Source organism: Schistocerca nitens, chromosome 8 (genome assembly GCF_023898315.1).
Source record: "Schistocerca nitens isolate TAMUIC-IGC-003100 chromosome 8, iqSchNite1.1, whole genome shotgun sequence".
Classification (NCBI taxonomy): Eukaryota; Metazoa; Arthropoda; class Insecta; order Orthoptera; family Acrididae; genus Schistocerca; species Schistocerca nitens.
In genome coordinates, this window is record NC_064621.1 from 340,217,727 (window position 1) to 340,236,841 (window position 19,115).

A 19,115-nucleotide genomic window follows, 5' to 3' on the forward strand; every position below is an offset into this window, starting at 1 on the left:
TCATTCGCTCGAATTGTCCAGAAAGTTCTTCATACCAGTCGCGAACATTTGTGGCCCGGCGACATGGCACATTATCATCCATAAAAGTCCCATAGCTGTTTGGGAACATCAAGTCCATGAATGGCTGCAAATGGTCCATTTGCAGTCAATGATCGGTTCAGTTGGAGCAGAGGACCCATTCCACTCCATGTAAACACAGTCCACGCCATTATGGAGCCACTACAAGCTTGCACATTGCCTTGTTGACAACTTGGGTCCACCAACCGCACTCGCATCCTACGATCAGCTCTTACCAACTGAAATCCGGACTCATTTGGCCAGGCTTTCCAGTCACCTAGGGACCAACTGATAAGGTCACTATTCTAGTAGAGGTGCTGCAAGCAATGTCGCCCTGTTAACAAAGACACTCGAGTCTGTCGACTGCTGCTATAACCCTGTAACACCTAATTTCGCCGCGCTGCCCTAAAGAGTACGTTCTTCGTACGTCTCACATTGATTTCTGCCATTATTTCATGCAGTGTTACTTTTCTGCAACCACTGACAACTCTACGGAAATTGTCTTGGTCACTAAGCGAAGACCATCGGCCACTGGGCAGTCCGTGGTGAGAGGTAATGCCTGAAATTTGGTGTTCTCCACACTCTTCACACTGTGGATCTCGGAATATTGAATTCCCTAACGATTTCCAAAATGGAATGTCGCGTGCGTCTAGATCCAATTCTCATTCCGCGTTCAAAGTCTGTTACTTTCCATTGTGCGGTCATAATCGCGTCGGAAACTTTTTTCGCATGAATCACCTGAATACAAAAGACAGCTCCACCAGCGAACTGTCCTTTTATACCTAGTGTACGTGATACTGCCGCCATATGTATATTTTGACATCGCTGTCCTATGACTTTTGATACCTCAGTGTATACCAATATACTAAGCTGCAATTCGACATTAGATTTAGCTTTCATTTTTCTGTAATTGTACTGCTCATTTGTTACACGTTCCATAAATCATTCGAACGATTATTTTATCGAAATGATGTGGAATACAGAATAGGTCCATACAACTAGTTTTAACATTACGGTACTTTTTTTTCGTCCTACTCATCCGTCTATTCTTAAAAAAATTGGGTTTTAGGCAGGATGCGCGGTATTAAGTAAAAATGTACACTAATTGTAGAAACTAAATATAGAGCATTTTCTTGAAATCTAAGGAGAGTCTTTTTCAGAGAACCTGTCAATAATTCTTTGAAAAACATCTTTAACAATTTTCCTGTTGGCTTATTGGGATTGCTTTAAAATTCTAAAAAAAAATTGTTACTGGTATTTAGAATCATGAGTTGCGACAATGCACATAACACTGCTGATGTTCTTATAATAAATATTTTATAAAAATACACGCGCGCGCTCGCGTATATATATATATATATATATATGTGTGTGTGTGTGTGTGTGTGTGTGTGTGTGTACGTACCATTCTATCGGACTTCGTCGAAATTTGAAGCGATGTAATTTTTGTTATCCACATTGTAACTATTTTAGCTATTTTTCCACTTAAATGCATTTTAAATTTATTTTGCCTTACTCAACTTGTAATCTCCTGAAGAGCTATTGATATAAAGGGCCCATCAAAACCATGTCTTTCCTTGTTGATACTCTTCCCGACCCGTGCACCTATAAACTGTGAAATATTGTGGTAATGGCGTTAAAGCTTGTTTCTATTCAGTTAAGTTGCACACTATATACACTGAAGCGCCAAATAAACTGGTATAGGCATGCGTATTCAAATACATAGATATGTAAACAGGCAGAATTCGGTGCTGCGGTCGGCAACGCCTTTATAAGACAAGTGTCTGGCGCAGTTGTTAGATCGGTTACTGCTTCCACAATGGCAGGTTACCAAAATTTAAGTGAATTTGAACGTGATGTTACAGTCGGCGTACGAGCGATGGGACACATAATCTCCCAGGTAGCGATGAAGTGAGGATTTTCCCGTACGACCATTTCACGAGTGTACGATGAATATCAGGAACCCGGTAAAACATCAAATTTCCGACAAGGCTGCGGCCGGAAAAAGATCCTGCAAGAACGGGACCAACGACGACTGAAGAGAATCGTTCAACGCGACAGAAGTGCAACCCTTCCGCAAATTGCTACAGATTTCAATGCTGGGCCATCAACAAGTGTCAGCATGCAAACCATTCAACGGAACATAATCGATATGAGCTTCCGGGGCCGAAGGCCAGCTCGTGTACCCTTTATGACTGCACGACACTAAGCTTTAAGCCTCGCCTGGGTCTGTCAACACCGACATTGGACTGTTGTTGACTGGAAACATGTTGCCTGGTCGGACAAGTCTCGTTTCAAATTGTATCGAGCGGGTGGACGTATACGGGTTCGGAGAAAACGTCATGAATCCATGGACCCTGCATGTCAGCAGAGGACTGCTCAGCCGGCCGAAGTGGCCGAGGGGTTCTAGGCGCATCAGTCTGGAACCGCGCGACCGCTACGGTCCCAGGTTCGAATCCTGCCTCGGGCATGGATGTGTGTGATGTCCTTAGGTTAGTTAGGTTTAAGTAGTTCTAAGTTCTAGGAGACTGATGACCTCAGAAGTTAAGTCCCATAGTGCTCAGAGGCATTTGAACCATTAGAGGACTGCTCAAACTGGTGGCGGCTATGTAATGGTGTGGAGCATGCGCAGTTGGAGTGATATGGGTCCCCTGATACGACACTGACAGGTGACAGCTACGTAAGCATCCTGTCCGATCGCCTGTATCTACTCATGTCCATTGTGCATTCCGGCGGGCTTGGGCAATTCCAGCAGGACAATGCGACACCCCACACATCCAGAATTGCTACGGAGTGGCTTCAGGAACTCACTTCTGAGTTTAAACACTGTTGCTGGCCACCAAACTCCCTAGACATGAACATTATTGAGCATATCTGGAATGACTTGCAACGTGCTCCTCAGAGGAGATCTTCAAATGGTTCAAATGGCTCTGAGCACTATGGGACTTAACATCTTAGGTCATCAGTCCCCTAGAACTACTTAAACCTAACTAACCTAAGGACATCACACACATCCATGCCCGAGGCAGGATTCGATCGTGCGACCGCAGCAGTCCCACGGTTCCGGACTGTAGCGCCTAGAACCGCACGGCCACCGCGGCCGGCAGAGGAGATCTCCACCCCCTCGTACTCTTACGGATTTATGGGTAGCTCTGCAGGATTCATGGTGTCAATTCCCTCTAGAAGTACAGACATTATTGGAGTCCATGCCACGTCGTCTTGCGGCACTTCTGGGTGCTCGCGGGGGCCCTACACAATATTTGGCTCTTCAGTGAACATTGCAATAGGCCCTTGGAATACACTCTCAGTTGCTTTTATGCCTGAAGACTTCTGTTAATTGAGAATGTCGTGCTCTGTGTTTTTTTTTATTTTTTTTGCTAGAAACTCATCGGCCAGTCACACTGCTGGTCTGAAATTACGCTCACTCTTATTTTTTTCATTAGGCGGCAGTGACGAATTGTATCGAAGGTCTTCCAGAAGTCAAGGGAAACATCATCAACATGGCCATCGGTATCTCCTGCTTTCTGGGTCTCGTTGACGAACAGTGTGACCTGGGTTTTACACCATAGCTGTTTTCGGAACTTATGTTGATTCTTGCAGACGAGATTTTCGGCTCCAGAAATGTGCGTGCATAAAACGTGTTCCAGAATTCTACAACAGACCTATAGATTTGTGCATCTGTTCGACGACCTTTCTTGTAAATTGAAATGACGTCTGCTCTTTTCCAGTCATCAGCAACACTTCGCTCCTCCAGAGACTTGCGGTACACTGCTGCTACAAGGGAGGAAAGTCCCTTTGCATGCTCTGTGTACAAGGGCTAGTGTTTTAAGTATGAAATCCTGCTGAGGGTTTTCGTTGGATTTCATGCAGTTCATATACCGTAACTGTGACGTGTTTCCTTCATCATGACATTTCTTGGCCCCTTACTGCAAGAAGGTACTGCGGTTTCGATGGGAACTGTTTGGGCACCTACCCTGCAGGCCGCATTTGGCTCCCTCTGATTTTCATCTCTTCGCTCTCATGAGTCGCTGGCATGGACAACGACATTTAGACCAAAGTAGGGAATTGGCGGAAATCACAGGTTCTTCTATGGGAAGAAGATTGGAAAGTTGGTACCTCGCTACGACAAGTGACTAAGTCGGAACGGCGATTATGTGGAGAAGTAGCTGGCAGATGTAGCTAAATGCTGCAAATAAAATATTATTGATTTCCATTGTGAATTCCAATTCTGCGACTGATCGGAGACAAAAAAAGAGAATTATCCCTCTTAGAATTGTATTGGCATCCCATCACGTCCAGTGACCTGCCCTCTGTTGAACGATTTCAGTTGCTTGTCTACAACATGGTCACTTATTCCAATTTCTGCCCGTTTATGTACGTGCGATGTTTTAAAGAAGGAACTACAGCCTGACCTTTGGGGAACAGTTGCGCAAAAAGACGTTTAGTATTTCGGCGTTCTATCTGTCATTCCACCTTTCGATGCCATTAAGTTCAAAGAGTCTCTAGATATATGGCTTCGACCCGTTTACCGCTTTAAGGTAAGACCAAACCTTCGGATATTATTTGAAGTCGGTAGATGCAATTTTACGTTCGAATTCGTTTACGCTTCACGCATGGCGCACCTTGCGTTAATTTTGGCTCCGTTCAGCTTTTATTTGTCTGTTAGGGTTTGGCTACTTTTACATTTACTTTAGTAGCAGATTTCGAAAACGGCTGTCGAACCACGAAGGGTCTTTCCCCGCAACTTTGCTCGGAACATACTGACAACCATACGATGGAATTCTAAACGGTACTGTCAGTGTAAGGAAGACCGAAGGTAGCGTTGAGGTGAGGAGATAGGATAAATGAGAATATGTAGATAAGATCTAAGGGAGAGGAACGTATTTCGTCACGATTTAGTTCTGTCAACGCGTTATGCGTCACAGAGTGGTTTACCCTCAAATTTCCGAAATCGTGCGTTCTAGAAGATTAAGGAAACGTGTTTTAACCTCCTTCCTCCGCCACTCAACATACACCTTGTGAAATGACAATGGCTGTAAATTTAAAGATCTCATATAGAAACATAACGATAGTCTATTTCCCTCGTGCCTTTCCCGGTTTGGGGAAGCGTATAATACCATTTACTTGTGGGGTGTATGCCAGATCATCTTACAGAAGCTGATTCAAACATCTGGTTGTACTAACTATTGCTTCACAATTTATTTATTCCTAAATGGAATTTGCGGTAAGTAATATTGTATGGTAGTCATGTCATGTCATTTTAGTTTTTGTATTATATCGATGTACACGTCAGAGAGAGAGAGCAATTTACGTTAATGTTCAACAATCTTTGGTCTTGTTGTGGCACGGTCTTTACCTCTGCGCAGCCTGATACTTTCTTAGTTGAAGTGTAGTAGGTAATGGACGTATTTAGTACTGCTGTGTGGACTTGTTATTGTATCTGTTAGATGAAGAAATGACAGCAAGGATGAATATGATGCATATATTGGAAAGTGGAAAGAATATAAATTTTGAATAATGTTATTATTTTTTAAGAGAAGTAGTTTGAGGTAAGACTGTAGCACTGCGCAGCTAGGAATGATTATTGTCAGCTAGTCAACTTGCTTAGAGCTAAGAGAAAGACTATACTACTTCCCTCACTGATGCGTTAACATATTAACTGACTAAGCTGTCTGGTTTTTATAGAAATTATCTGTGAACATTGTACCCTTATATAAATCGTTGTTGACTTTGTTAAGCGTAGTATTGTTCAGACCAATGTTATACGTAAAGATCACGCGAAGTTTTACCTGTATTTTTGAATTCATACTTCATTCTGAAATCGTTGCCTTGGAATATCTTTTCATAGGAATAGTTACTCTCCCCACCCCACTTTTTGTCATTACGCATTACCACATGCAACTGTTTGAATACGTATTTAGAAAGAGAAGTATAACTTAGACGCAGCCTGCTTGCTGTTTGTTGTTGTGCTTTCGAGGAATTTGCAACAATTTTGTCAAGATGCGAGGTAAGTAGAAATTTTGATTAGGGGCAGATAATTGTCTTACTTGAGTAGCGCATTTAACATAAAGTCAAGTTGCATTCAGATCAGTTACAATTCAGTTTATATTAGATTCTGTTTACTCAAAGTGTAGCATACTTGTGCAAATTGGATAATAGTTTGTGGGTACATGGTTTTTGATAATGCATAGGTTTTATAAGCGGGAGATAAAGTTGGGTTAAATTTCAGACAGAAACAAAATATTGTGGCGAGGTTACAATATACCTGTCTTTCAAACCAATAAATCAGGTCACAGAATCAATACCAGGAATAAGGGAGCAAAGTGAAACTCCTTAATTGTGGACGTATCAGTTTCTCTCTACGTTTGTTGTTGTCGAACGAAAACAGTACTGACGACGGTGTCCTCTTCTTAGTTTGTGTCCGTAACGTGAAGCAGGAGATCCGAAAGTGATCCAGTCTTCCTACTTATTTTACATTCAGACGGTAGATTTCTGAACTGTATCTACACGGTCCAGTCACATTAATGTGGTTACCGCTCAAGTTCGACGTCGACGTCCAATAACCACCCTCTGGTGGCAGGTGGCAGCACTAGCAGTGGAGGGCATATAAAGCGTCTCGGGAGTCCAGAGAGAACAGTGCAGTCGTTGTCGTAGTGCGAAAACGCAACGATTTATCAGACGTCCAAAAGGTCATAATCATTGGCTTTCGGGCCAAAGATGGAAGCATATCCGAAACGACTAAGTCTGTAAACTAGTTCGCGTGCCGCCTTGATTAACGTGCACCGTGAGATATAAAACTTTCTCGGCGTACATATTGTTCCACAAAATTTCGGGCGAACTGCGTGATGTTTGCAACTTCCTGACACAATATTTCGGCGCAGAGTCTTCTGGCCATCTTCAGGTGATACTGGCGAACACTCCCTGAGTTCTGGTATTTAAGGCACCTCCGGCACATGCGTGGTGGATTCACCTGTCGTTCCGCGTGCGCTGCTTGAGCGCGTTCGAGTCTGCTGCGTCGCGCGACCTCCGTGGTGAAAACTCGCCGCATCGATGTCAATTCGATTGTCTTCCTGCGGTTCCATCACAGACCTACGCCGGCTACGGAGGACACGAAGTTTTTCGACAGTTGGATTCCATGCCGAATTCAACTGGTAACCGCTGTCATGATTAATAAAGGGACTCATTGTCAGATAGCCGTATTTCCATGGATTCGTTAATAATAGAACTCCAAAAGTTAGATGTATGGGCCACTATTTTTGTCTCATTGTAATTCATAGCATGACCAGTGGAAATACAGTGTTCTGCGATGGCAGACTTACAAGGCTGAAGAAGGCGAGTATGCCGCTGATGTTCTAGAGTGCGATCCTGCACAGTACGTGTCGATTGCTCTATATAAAATTTGCCGCATTATTAATGAAATACAACTGTCTGACAATGAGTCTCTTATTAATCGTGACGGCGGTTACCAATTGAATTCGGCATGGAATCCAATTGTCGAAAAACTTCGTGTCTTCAGTAGTCGGCATAGGTCTGTGATGGAACCGCAGGAAGACAATCGAATTGACATCGATGCGGCGAGTTTTCACCACGGAGGGCACGCGACGCAGCAGAATCGAACGCGCTCAAGTAGCGCACGCGGAACGACAAGTGAATCCACCACGCATGTGCCGGAGGGGAACAAAATACCAGAGCTCAGGGAGTGTTCGCCAGTATCACCTGAAGATGGCGAGAAGACTCTACGCCGAAATATTGTGGCAGGAAGTTGCAAACTGTGGTGTGCGTACTGTAAGACCTTCGGTACACACACCATCAGATTATTTGACTTATCGCTCTAACGAAGTAGGCAAGTGTCAGCAATATGTCTCGTGGTCTTATCGTGGCGTGTTTATCTTCTGCCGTTAGGTCAGACGATAGAAATACCACTTGCACGCTTAGAGTAGCAGATTGACGGTGACCAACTTTAAACAGAACTTGATTAATTTTCACACACATTTATTAAAATAATAAAAAGCATAGACATTACGTAACTTGATTCTGGATGCTGTTTACAATTGACAATCTGAAGTACCTTTGGTCTTGGTACGTTAATCATATTCTCGCATATCTCTGATACTTGACAAAGTGTCTGTTCATTTATCTTCATGGCTATGTACAGGAATATGGTAATCTTATTAGGCGCAGACTGAAACTTGACTATAGACTGGGACAGACAAATGCAGAGTGGTACAGACTGGTGCAGACAAATGCAGACTGACTAATCAGAGGTCTGTACACTCGTTTAATACCTCGCGCGTTCAGGTATCACTGCGCGAGTGCGATCTGCGGGGAGAAAAGGTTCTACGTTAGCAGTGATCTCATTGGCTGCGTTACATATGAATACCCGGATCGGCGGAAGCAGAATTTGGTCCGTGTCTATGGCAGCGCCATCTCGTAGTGCACAGACGGACGAGTGCTGCGCCTGCGCTGTTGTGCTTAGCGGGGCGCGCTCTAGTGGGAAAGTTGTGTACTCACTGACTATGCGGAACTATGTACACAACACAAACATCCTGCAGTTCGCCCGAAATTTTGTGGAACAACGTGCACCGTGTATGGCAAAATGGCGCTGTCCAGAACTGGCACCGAGGCAACAGTCATGCAGTACAGGCCATGGATGAAATTTGTGGCGGACGGCTGTGGAGATGTGTACGGGTAAATAGAGGAGCAATTATTGAGCAACTGACCTCCCAGATGAACCAAAGGGCAACCAACAGTGTGTCCTCGACGTCCGTGAACATTGTTGCATATGGGCGTCCGCAACAGACACTTGATTCAAGCACCCACGCTCTCTGCCTCTCATCACGACGAAGGCTGGAACTGGCGCGCCAGTAACACAGCTGGATGTGTAGTGAGGGCGATAGGGACCTTTTCGGATGAATCACGTTTTACGCTCCAATGGACAGACGGCGGTTGGCATACACAGCTAGAAACATCTGAAAGCAAACATCCTGCAGAAATTGTCGGAGGGATCCTGGTCGAAGGAGGGAGCCATTATAGTCTGAGGATTGTTTTCGTGGCCTCCCTGGGTTATCTTGCCATTCTGCAAGGCACAATGGCTCAAAATAGGCTGCATTTATTCTTGGGGCCAGGTCCACCCCTATATGCCATTTCTTTTCTTCCCTCGGAACGATGTCATCTACCAGCACGACAATGCTCGTATCATACAGCTCGCAGTGTACGTGGGTTGTTCAAAGAGCGCCAGGAAGCGTTTACTATGCTTCCCCGGCCACCAAACTCCCAGAATTTAAACCTAATCAAGAGTCCGTGGGACCATCTATATCGAGATGTTCCACCGTGGGTCCTCAACCGAGAAACCCAGCACAACTACCCACACCAATGGAGTCGGTACCTTCTATAACTTCACAGACGCTCTTCCTGCAGTTCTCGCACCGGTCCACGCTGCAAATAATGGTTTTCAGATAGGTGACAGGTGGTCACATTAATATGACCGGACATTATCCCCACGACATCGTGTAGTATCCTGCAGTAGGCATCGTGAAATACACTCTATATAATTGTTTCTCCTAACACGTCCCACATCCTTAAGTATCTCAAAACTATTGGTCAAAGGAACGAACAGTGCATCTTAAGTAGAGGCGTGAATATGGCCATTGCTGAAGACAATAAATTTCAACTGATATTGAAAATTACTTTTACACATTCAGAGAAATAAGAAACGATTCATCATGCATTTTAAAGCTACATTTCTTTTTAACTGTTGTGAACTGTACTATAGTTGCTGGGTCTGGTTGGTTCAAATGGCTCTGAGCACTATGGGACTTAACTTCTGAGGTCATCAGTCCCCTAGAACTTAGAACTACTTAAGCCTAACCAACCTAAGGACATCACACACATCCATGCCCGAGGCAGGATTCGAACCTGCGACCGTAGTGGTCGCGCGGTTCCAGACTGTAGCGCCTAGAACCGCTCGGCCACTGCGGCCGGCCTGCTGGGTCTGGTTATAGGGAAGTGCTTATATTACGAACATATGTGTTTGTGTTTCAGATACGCCATGAGAATTTCACTCAGATTGATGTTTCCGTCTCGTATATCTTCAACCGGAAGACATATAATTTCGTCAAGATGTATGAGGATCCACCAACAGTCTCAGTTCAAATGCTGACCGAAACCGCCAATGCCCACAGTGAGCGGCAGTTAAGTGAAGCCGCAGTTCAGCAACTGATAAGGTAAGCTTCTTTGCCTGAAAACTAAGTATAAATTTAACCAAAAATGCATTGCCAGTCCAACCCTAAGTATCGTTTGTTTTTGGAGAACGTTCAAAAGTAAAAATAAGTTCCACATTCAAGCAATGAATGTTGAGGACATCTTCTTGAATGCAAATTGGCACCCTAGGCAAATGCGTGGTGGAAGAGGGGAACTTCATATATATCAGGACGGTGAACTGTGTCTATATTGACCGTAAGGCTCGTCTTAGAAGATAGGTCAACAAAGGAGAAACCTGCCTTTATATCATCTATAGATTTGGAGATAGCTTTTGACAATGTTGACTGAAATACACTCTTTAAATTTCTGAAGGTAGCAGGCATAAAACACTGGGAGCTAAAGGTTATTTAAAACGTGTAAAGACACCACTCGGCAACTGTATAAGTCGAAGTGGACGAAGGGGAAGCAGTGGTTGAGAAGGTAGTGAGAAATGGTTGTAACCTATGCCCAGTGTTATCCAAGCAAGCTATGAAGGAAAGCAAGGAGATATTTGGAAAGGGAATTAAAGTTCAGGGAGAGGAAATAAAAAGTGAGATATGCCGATGCCATTGTAATTCTCTCAGAGACAGCAAAGCACTCGGAAGTGCAGCTGAACGGATTGGGTAGTGTCGAACATTAACAAAAGCAAAACTATGGTAATGGAATGTTGTCGAAATAAATCAGGCGATGCTGAGAGAATTACATTATGAATGAGACACTAAAAGTAGGAGATCAGCTGTGCTACTTGGACAGTAAAATAACTGATGATGACCGAAGTAGAGTGGATACCAGTTGAGGAATGGCAATGGCGAAAAAGCGTTTCTGAAGAAGAAAAATTTGCTAACATCGAGTTTTATATGTGTTAGGAAGTCTTTTTTGATGGCATTTGTCTAGAGTACAGCCATGTACGAAACTGAAACGTGGATGATAATCAGTTCAGCCAAGAAAAGACTAGAAGCTCTTGAAATATGGTGTTACAAAAAAACTCTGAAATTAGGGGGGCAGATAACGTAACCAAAGAGGAGATACTGAATAGAATTTTGAGAAAAGGAGTTTATATCCTAACATGATTAAGAGAAGGGATCGGTTTATATAACATATGCTGAGACATCAAGGAATCTAATTACCAATTCAATATTGGAGGAAAGTGTGGGCGGTAAAAATTACAGAGGAGACCAAGAGATGAGTGGATGCACGTCCAGATGGTTTAGTTTAGTAATGTCACGTTCCTTAGATCATTTTCACTATTATTTTATTGAAATGATGTGGAACAAGTAAGATTACAAGATATATATATGCACACATGAATAGTGCTATAATTAATATTACTGAAAGTTTTAGTTCTTTACATGCAACTACATTTAGAGGTACATTTTATTACTAGTTTTGAAACAGAAACTCGTCCATGGAATAGAAGGAATTGTCGAAAAGAAATTATTTTAAGCTAAATTTAAAACCTGATCTGCTACCTGGCAGACACTTTATGTTGTTGGGCAAATGATCAAAGATTTTTGTTTTGCTGAATAATGTACTCCTTTTTGAGCAACTGACAACTTTAGTAACGGATAGTAAAGGTCATTTTTCCATCTAGTGTTGTACGTATGAGCATCACTGTTTTTTGCGAATTGAGATGAATTATTTATAACAAATTTCATTAGCAAATATATGTACTCTGATAGTGCAGTTAAAATACCTAACTCCTTGAAAAGGTGCGTACATGACGTCCTTGGGTGAACACCACTCACTATTCTCACCGCTCTCTTTTGTGCAATCAATACTTTATGTCTAAGTGGTGAGTTACCCCAGAAAACTATTCCAAAAGACATTATTGAGTGGGAATATGCAAAGTACGTCAGGAGGCTGATCTGTTTATTACCAAGACTAGCGATTATACGAAGAGCAAAAGAGGATGAACTTAATTGTTTGAGAAGCTCAGTAACATGCTTCTTTCAGTTCAAGTTATCAATGTGAACACCCAAAAATTTGGAGGAATCTACCCTATTAACTGAGCCCTGTTCATATACTACATCAATTGTCGGTATGACTATTCGGTGTACAGAACTGGATATAGTGAGTTTTTTCAAAATTAAGGGAGAGTCCATTTTCTGAGAACCATTTAATAATTACTTGAAAGACATCCTTAACAATATCTTCAACTGCTTTTTCTGGAGTGGGATTTATTATAACACTCGTCTCATGTGCAAAAAGTACTTGTTCTTCTTGCTGAACGCTTTAAGTGAGAGGCAATTCACAAGAATAAGGAACAGCAGAGGACCCAAAATTGAACCCTGTGAGACTCCCTTTGTGATAACTCCCCATTCACTAGAATTTACCACCCTCCCAACATTATTTGAGTTATTCAGCACAACTTTTTGCTTTCTGTTCGTTAAGTATGATTCAAACGAGCTGTGTGTGTGGCCTTCAATTCCATAAAACCTGAGTTTTTTTAAGAGTGTAACATAATCCACACTGTCAAATGCATTGGAAAGATCACAAAACATATCAACTGGTGATAATTTGTTATTTAGAGCTTGTACTATTTAATGGGTAAATGTGTGGAAAGATCACAAAAAATACCAACTGGCGATAATTTGTTATTTAGGGCTTGTACTATTTGATGGGTAAATGTGTAGATAGCATTCTCAGTCGAGTAACCCTTCCAGGATCCGAACTGTGACATGCTGAGTAAATTACTTTCACTTAAATGTGAGACTACTCTTGAATACATAACTTTTTCGAATATTTTAGAAAATGTAGTCAGCAATGAGATTGGTCTATAATTATTTAAGTCACTCTTGTCCCCTTTCTTATGATGAGGTTTGACAATTGCGTATATCAATCTGTCTGGAAAAATTCCCCATGCCAGTGAAGCATTACATATATCACTAAGGACTCCACTTATTAAATTAGAAAAACACTTGAAAATTCTGTTAGAGACTCCATCGACACTGCATGAGCTCTTGTTTTTCAGTATATTTATAATTTCCTTGATTTTAGTGGCAGATGTTGATGCTATTCTAAAGGCCTAAAGTCCTAGGGAATGATATTTTTAACATATTTTTTGCTTCTTCAACTGAACCATTTAATCCTATTTTTGCTGCTACATTCAGTAAGTGATTATTAAAAATAATTGCAACTTGTTAGTTACCACTCACAACATCATCATTTCCCTTTATTGCTATGGTATGTTGTGCACTGTCAGGTTGCCCCGTCTACCGTTTGACAATATTCCATATAGTTTTAATCTTATTATCCTCATTATTAATTTCTGTCAGAACACATAAGCTTCTCGACTTCTTAATGACTTCCCTTTAAAATATTACAGTATATTTTGTAGTAAGCAAGTAACGTCGGATCCTGACTTATTCTGGCCTGTACATATATTTCCCTCTTTCTCTTACACTATATCTTAAATTCCTTAGTAATCCATGGCTTACTTGACTTTGTAATGGCTTTTTTGGGTAACGTTTCAGGAAACCAGCTCTCAAATATTGAGACAAATTTACGGTGGAACTAAGAGTAAGAGAAGGGGTCGGTTTATATGATACATGCTGAGACGTCAAGGAATCTAATTACCAGTTCAATATTGGAGGAAAGGTTGGGTGGTAAAAATTGGAGAGGAGACCAAGAGACGAGTGCATTAAGCAAGTCCAGATGGATGTGGGTTGCATTAGTGATTTGGAAATGAAAAGGCTTCCACGAGGTTGAATAGCGTGGAGAACTGCATCAAGCCAATCTTCGGACTGAAGACCACAACAACAACAATAATCGAGTTATGTTCAATAAAGATTGGTACTTACTATTTTCTAAAAATTTTCCTTCAGAAGTTTCCTAATTCACACTTTTGTTATCTTCAGTATATTCTGCACCCATTGTGCTTGTCCCATCACCGTTATACTCCTGGAAGACGTGAGGAAGACCTTACATTGCACGCACTTCAAACTACATCTAAATCCTTCACTTGTAGGTTTCTATTATGAAAATTATGTCACCTATGGTCATTTTTCGCAGTGGGATAGAGGCAAAAGGTCACTCGATGCTAGGTCTGAAATGGAAGGTAAATGGGGTACTATACAAATGCGTTTTTTGCTCAAAACCTCTAACACAGTTTGGGCAATGAGAGATCTGGCACCATCATGATGAAGCTTCTAACGCCCAAGAAGTTCTTTACTCTTCTTTGAAATATGATCCTTCATCAGTTAGCTCCAGTCCTGTCCGCAGTACGCTGCAGCGTCTATAGCACCTCTTGGAACAGTAGGAGTGTATGCCATGCCTTCGTAGCTGCAGAATGTGATGACTATTGCCCTGCTCTCAGAGTTATGTCCATGCACCTTTATTTGGAGGTGGTTGGCCACATTGCACACAGTCTGTGCTACTCTGTTTCATTTCTGGGTCACAACTATACACCCACGTTTCATCTGCAGAGATGATGCTTTGCCTCCCTGCATCACCTTCATTTTCAAAACATTATTTTCAATAGTGGCACTATCAACATGATTTTGCCTTTGCTGCAGAATTAATCGTAGTATCTAGCATGTTCAACCCTGGACATGTGCAAATGTTCCTATAAAGTCATGTGAATAATTCCAATCGATTTCCTCAAAATTCATGCAAGCTGTCTGATAATCAGAAGTGGATCACTTTAAGTAATGGCTTCCCTAGTATTGATTGTTGTCTATGTTAAGGCCGTAATAGGTGCCACTTGTCCTCGGGCAATTCGCAACTTTCCTGGCTGTATTGCAATGTCTTGTGCCAAGGAAAACAGGCTTGACGAGAGAGCATAGCAGACCAGCTGTCTTCACTTCATCATTGTTCAGGCGAACACAACATTTTATCGTGTAACGCTGCTCACGAAATGCCGAGACGTAATGAAGTTTGTAGACGCCAAAAATGCATAGCCACTTCCATTCACTTCTGCAACTTAACTGAGAGAGCAGAAGGAACAATACTTTGAGAATATGCGAAGTGTAACGCGTAGTTTTCTCAGGCGGCAGTACATGGCTGCCCTATTCACTGCAAGCTTTTCCGCGTTACCGGTAAACTCTATTGAGCATCCCTCGTATAAGTGATACGTCTGGATCAATTTGGCTAGTGTTGTGTAGCGTATTGTTGTTCCACTAAGAACCACCGAGACGAACGACCTCATCTGAAGTGTTAATCACTTACAACAGCGAGTCACATACACCAGTATTATATGTCTCAATTTCAAATTTCCAGTATTTAATGTTAAACTTAACTACTGGTTGCTCATTTAATTGCGTGAAACTTAAACTGGGTAAGTACTTAATATAGTAGTCCAGGGTGTATACGACCCGGGACAATCGGGAGATCCGGGAAAAACCCGGGAATTTTTCATCCGGGAGAAAACCGGGAAAAATCCGGAAGTTTTTTAGAATTCCGGGAATTTTTTGGTTTTAGTCTTCAGTTAAATTTTTGTAAGTTTCACTGGTAAGAAACAATACTGTAATAAAGGATATTCATGTATCCACTCACTACGGAATAATACTGCAGCAATAAAACATGGACGAGAGCAAAAAAAAACAAAAAAAAAATACTGAAGTTGCAAGTGAAATGCGCCATATACAATAATAAAATAAAATGGTCAAAAAAAAAGTCTGCCAACAGCAAAATGTGTTAGAGGATTAGGATGATTATGCAATGCTTCATAACAACAAATTGCCTCCGATGAGTGTGAATCACAACTGTTTACATTAGATGCATTTGAGCAGTTGAGAGCGGGCTCATGGGCATGCGCAGTTGAGTCGTGCATGTGTAGTACCTTCTCCCGCTACAGAAGTGTTGCTGTTAGCTGTATAAGCAGTAGCATCAAGCAGCAAATTCATATTCTTGAGGGAAAAAACCTTGTTTCACAAAGCGCCTAGTATCCAGCGCTCGTTGGTCTGTCGATTACTCATATGATTTTGAAAAGCAACCCTGTTGATTTTGGAACATATTCTAAGTCGATGTCTGAATGAATCATAAACTGATTTTTGAATGTGTGCATCGTGTACGTGATGACTCTGCCAAGGGAATCCCCGTTGCATCTAGAAATAAACTTTCCTGCAGAGAGAAGGAGACGGGGCTATAGGAGCTGAGCGGACTAAAGCCAAATGGGTTAATGCCAATCGCTGTTTATGTGGTTGACTGGGTTTGCGAATGATCAGCGTTGTTATAACTGCCAGCGAAATCCATAGATTCAGACTACCAGAATGGAAATAAATGACTAACGGAAATAACAGGTAAGAAAGATTATGTATTATCTTCTCGGTGTATCCAAGAAAATGAAATTTTGACAGAAAATTTTTGGCCAGACCGCTACACTAGTTAGGGCCAGTTGTACAGTCCCCGGTAGCAGCTGCCTAAGTTCTACTCTGGGAGTAGCGCGGAAAACGCGTTGTACGAACAGGTAATAACGCCTAACCGGAAAATAAACGTGGGATAATTAAACCGTTGATTGTGTCAGGGTTAGTGAAGTTAACCAAAAAAAAAAAAAAAAAAAAAAGTTTTCACACTGGCACGAATAGTTATAGAATTAGTGATGACAAGATTGTTAGAACGAGGAAGGAGAAGAAAGGGGGAATCACACAAATTATGGAAGAATATGACGATTCCAAATTTATATAAAGATTTCGTACTACTACTTTTCGATCTCATGCTTGAGAAGCTGGAGCGTATGAATGAAATGTAAAACTATTTCCGAATCTAAAGCTTTTTGCTTGTAGTATGCCTAATAAGCATTAGATATTGGTACTTTGTGACCTATATTCTGTCGTGTTATAAAAATGACAATTTGTGCCAAAACAGTCTCGTTTATTTGGTGTGTGTTACAATGGCTGCAACGTTAGACCGACCTATTTCGTTTTATCTAGTAGGCAGTGACAAAATACACGTAATCAGCTCGAGAAACCACATCATTTTTGTCGGTCTGCTAAAGAAGTTTCGCTTTTATTAATTTTTTCCATTAAGGCAGTCAATTTATTTGAAACGAAGTGTTTAATTCCACACTATTGGCTAGTTTCAACTGTTCGCTGCATTTCAGAAGTGGATGTTTTCATCTTCTATCATATATGGCATTATGCCATAATAAAGAACCAAATATGAGAAAACAGTACTGCTACTCCAAGAAAATTTACATACGAATCTGCACTTTAAGCCGAATTATGCAGTTTAGTATGGTTCACGAAATTCCGATGCTTTTTGAGTATCCTCTGATGTCTTGTTTCTTTTATGACGTAATGTAAGATCTTTTAATGTTTTACACGTACGAACATACGGGCCTCCTGCATCATCGTAGCTGCGCAAGTGCGGTGACGCCTGATATTTGGCGCTCTCTGGCAAGTACTGAAACGAACCTATTTCTAACAGGTCGCGGGAAAATATTGCGAATGGTTGTTTGAAAAGCGTTACTTTCAAAGTAAATTTCCTTTAACGCAAGATGAACTATATGTGAGAAAGTACGATGAATTTCTTAAATCACAGAACGTTTGACTGTTATTTAAAAATCAACTCTTTGAGCACGACCATTTTGAAAAATTTCGAGTCCAGATCATACATTTATGTCGTTATTAAATATTTTACTGGCACATTTGTGTGATGTATCTTAAAGTGTAACGCGCCCAAAAAAGATCAACATTATATTTGAAAGCTTAGCTTCTCTTGCAGCTTATTAATCTTCGAGACCAATATTATACGTGAAAGCTTTGTTTGCTTGTAGCAAAACTATGTATATTAATTTAAACGATTAACTTTCCCTATTTGTGTGTACGCGCTACTTAACAGCTATATTGCTATTGGCTGACTACTTCACGAAAATATGCAGTGTACATGTTTCTGCACATCAAAGATCTTTCCAAAACGTATTTTATTATTTTAAGGGGGGTAGGACGTCAAACGGGCCGACTTGGAGCAGGAGAGGCACCACAGGACATTTTAATTTCCACTGTCTATACTTTTACAAGTAAATTCATAAAACTTTGTCATCATGACCAGGAAGGATTCAGGATTCACATTCGTAGCAGCGGAATTTCAAAAACATAACAAAATAATTTTTTTACATGTAAAATTTCATCATTTTTTCACTTACTATTGGCTGCATTTGTTGCTATAGGTACACTTTTCTTCATAAGTAAGAGAGAGACAGTTCGACGAATTTTGCACAGCATACAAACGATACTTACAGGTGTCTGAAACTCTAGAATCTATTCAATTTATGAAAAAGTGAATGAGCTGTTAGGTTTTAAACTTTATGTTTAGAAAAAAATCAAATTTTGTAGTTAATTATCTTATTTTTTTACCACAGTTTTTAATAGTTTTGGAAAATTCTAGAGTTTCATACACCTGTAAGTATGGTTTGTATGCTGTGCAAAATTCATCAAAGAATCTCTCTTACCAACAAATGCAGCCAACAGTAAGTGAAAAAATGATGAAATTTCATATCTAAAAAAGAATTTATTTTGTTATGTTTTTGCACTTCCACTGTTATGAGTGTGAATCCTGAATCCTTCCTGGTCATGCTGACAAAGTTTTATGAATTTATTTGTAAAAGTATAGACAGTAGAAAATAAAATGTCCTGTGGTGCCTCTCCTGCTCCAAGTCGGCCCGTTTGACCTCCTACCCCCTTTAATTGAGTTTCGGTTTTTAAGGGCCGGGAAATTCTACATCGGTGTATAGAACCATAACCATTCAAAGGATTGATAAGTTTTACAGTTCCGAGGAAAAGTATACTATCACATAACACGGAGGAAGTATATTTTCATCCGGGAGAAGGTGTATTTTTAACCGGGAAATCCGGGAATTTTTTTTCTTGTCAACGTATACA

General features: G+C 41.1%; 1 protein-coding gene across 1 annotated transcript in view; it reads left to right on the forward strand.

The window, feature by feature from the left end:
* LOC126199212 (UDP-glucosyltransferase 2-like) overlaps positions 1–19,115 on the forward strand; it is a 156,755-nt gene that overhangs the window by 59,464 nt on the left and 78,176 nt on the right. Inside the window, exon 3 of the mRNA XM_049935991.1 lies at positions 10,099–10,280. Coding sequence (XP_049791948.1) covers positions 10,099–10,280 — 182 coding nt within the window. The remainder of the gene's footprint in view (positions 1–10,098; positions 10,281–19,115) is intronic.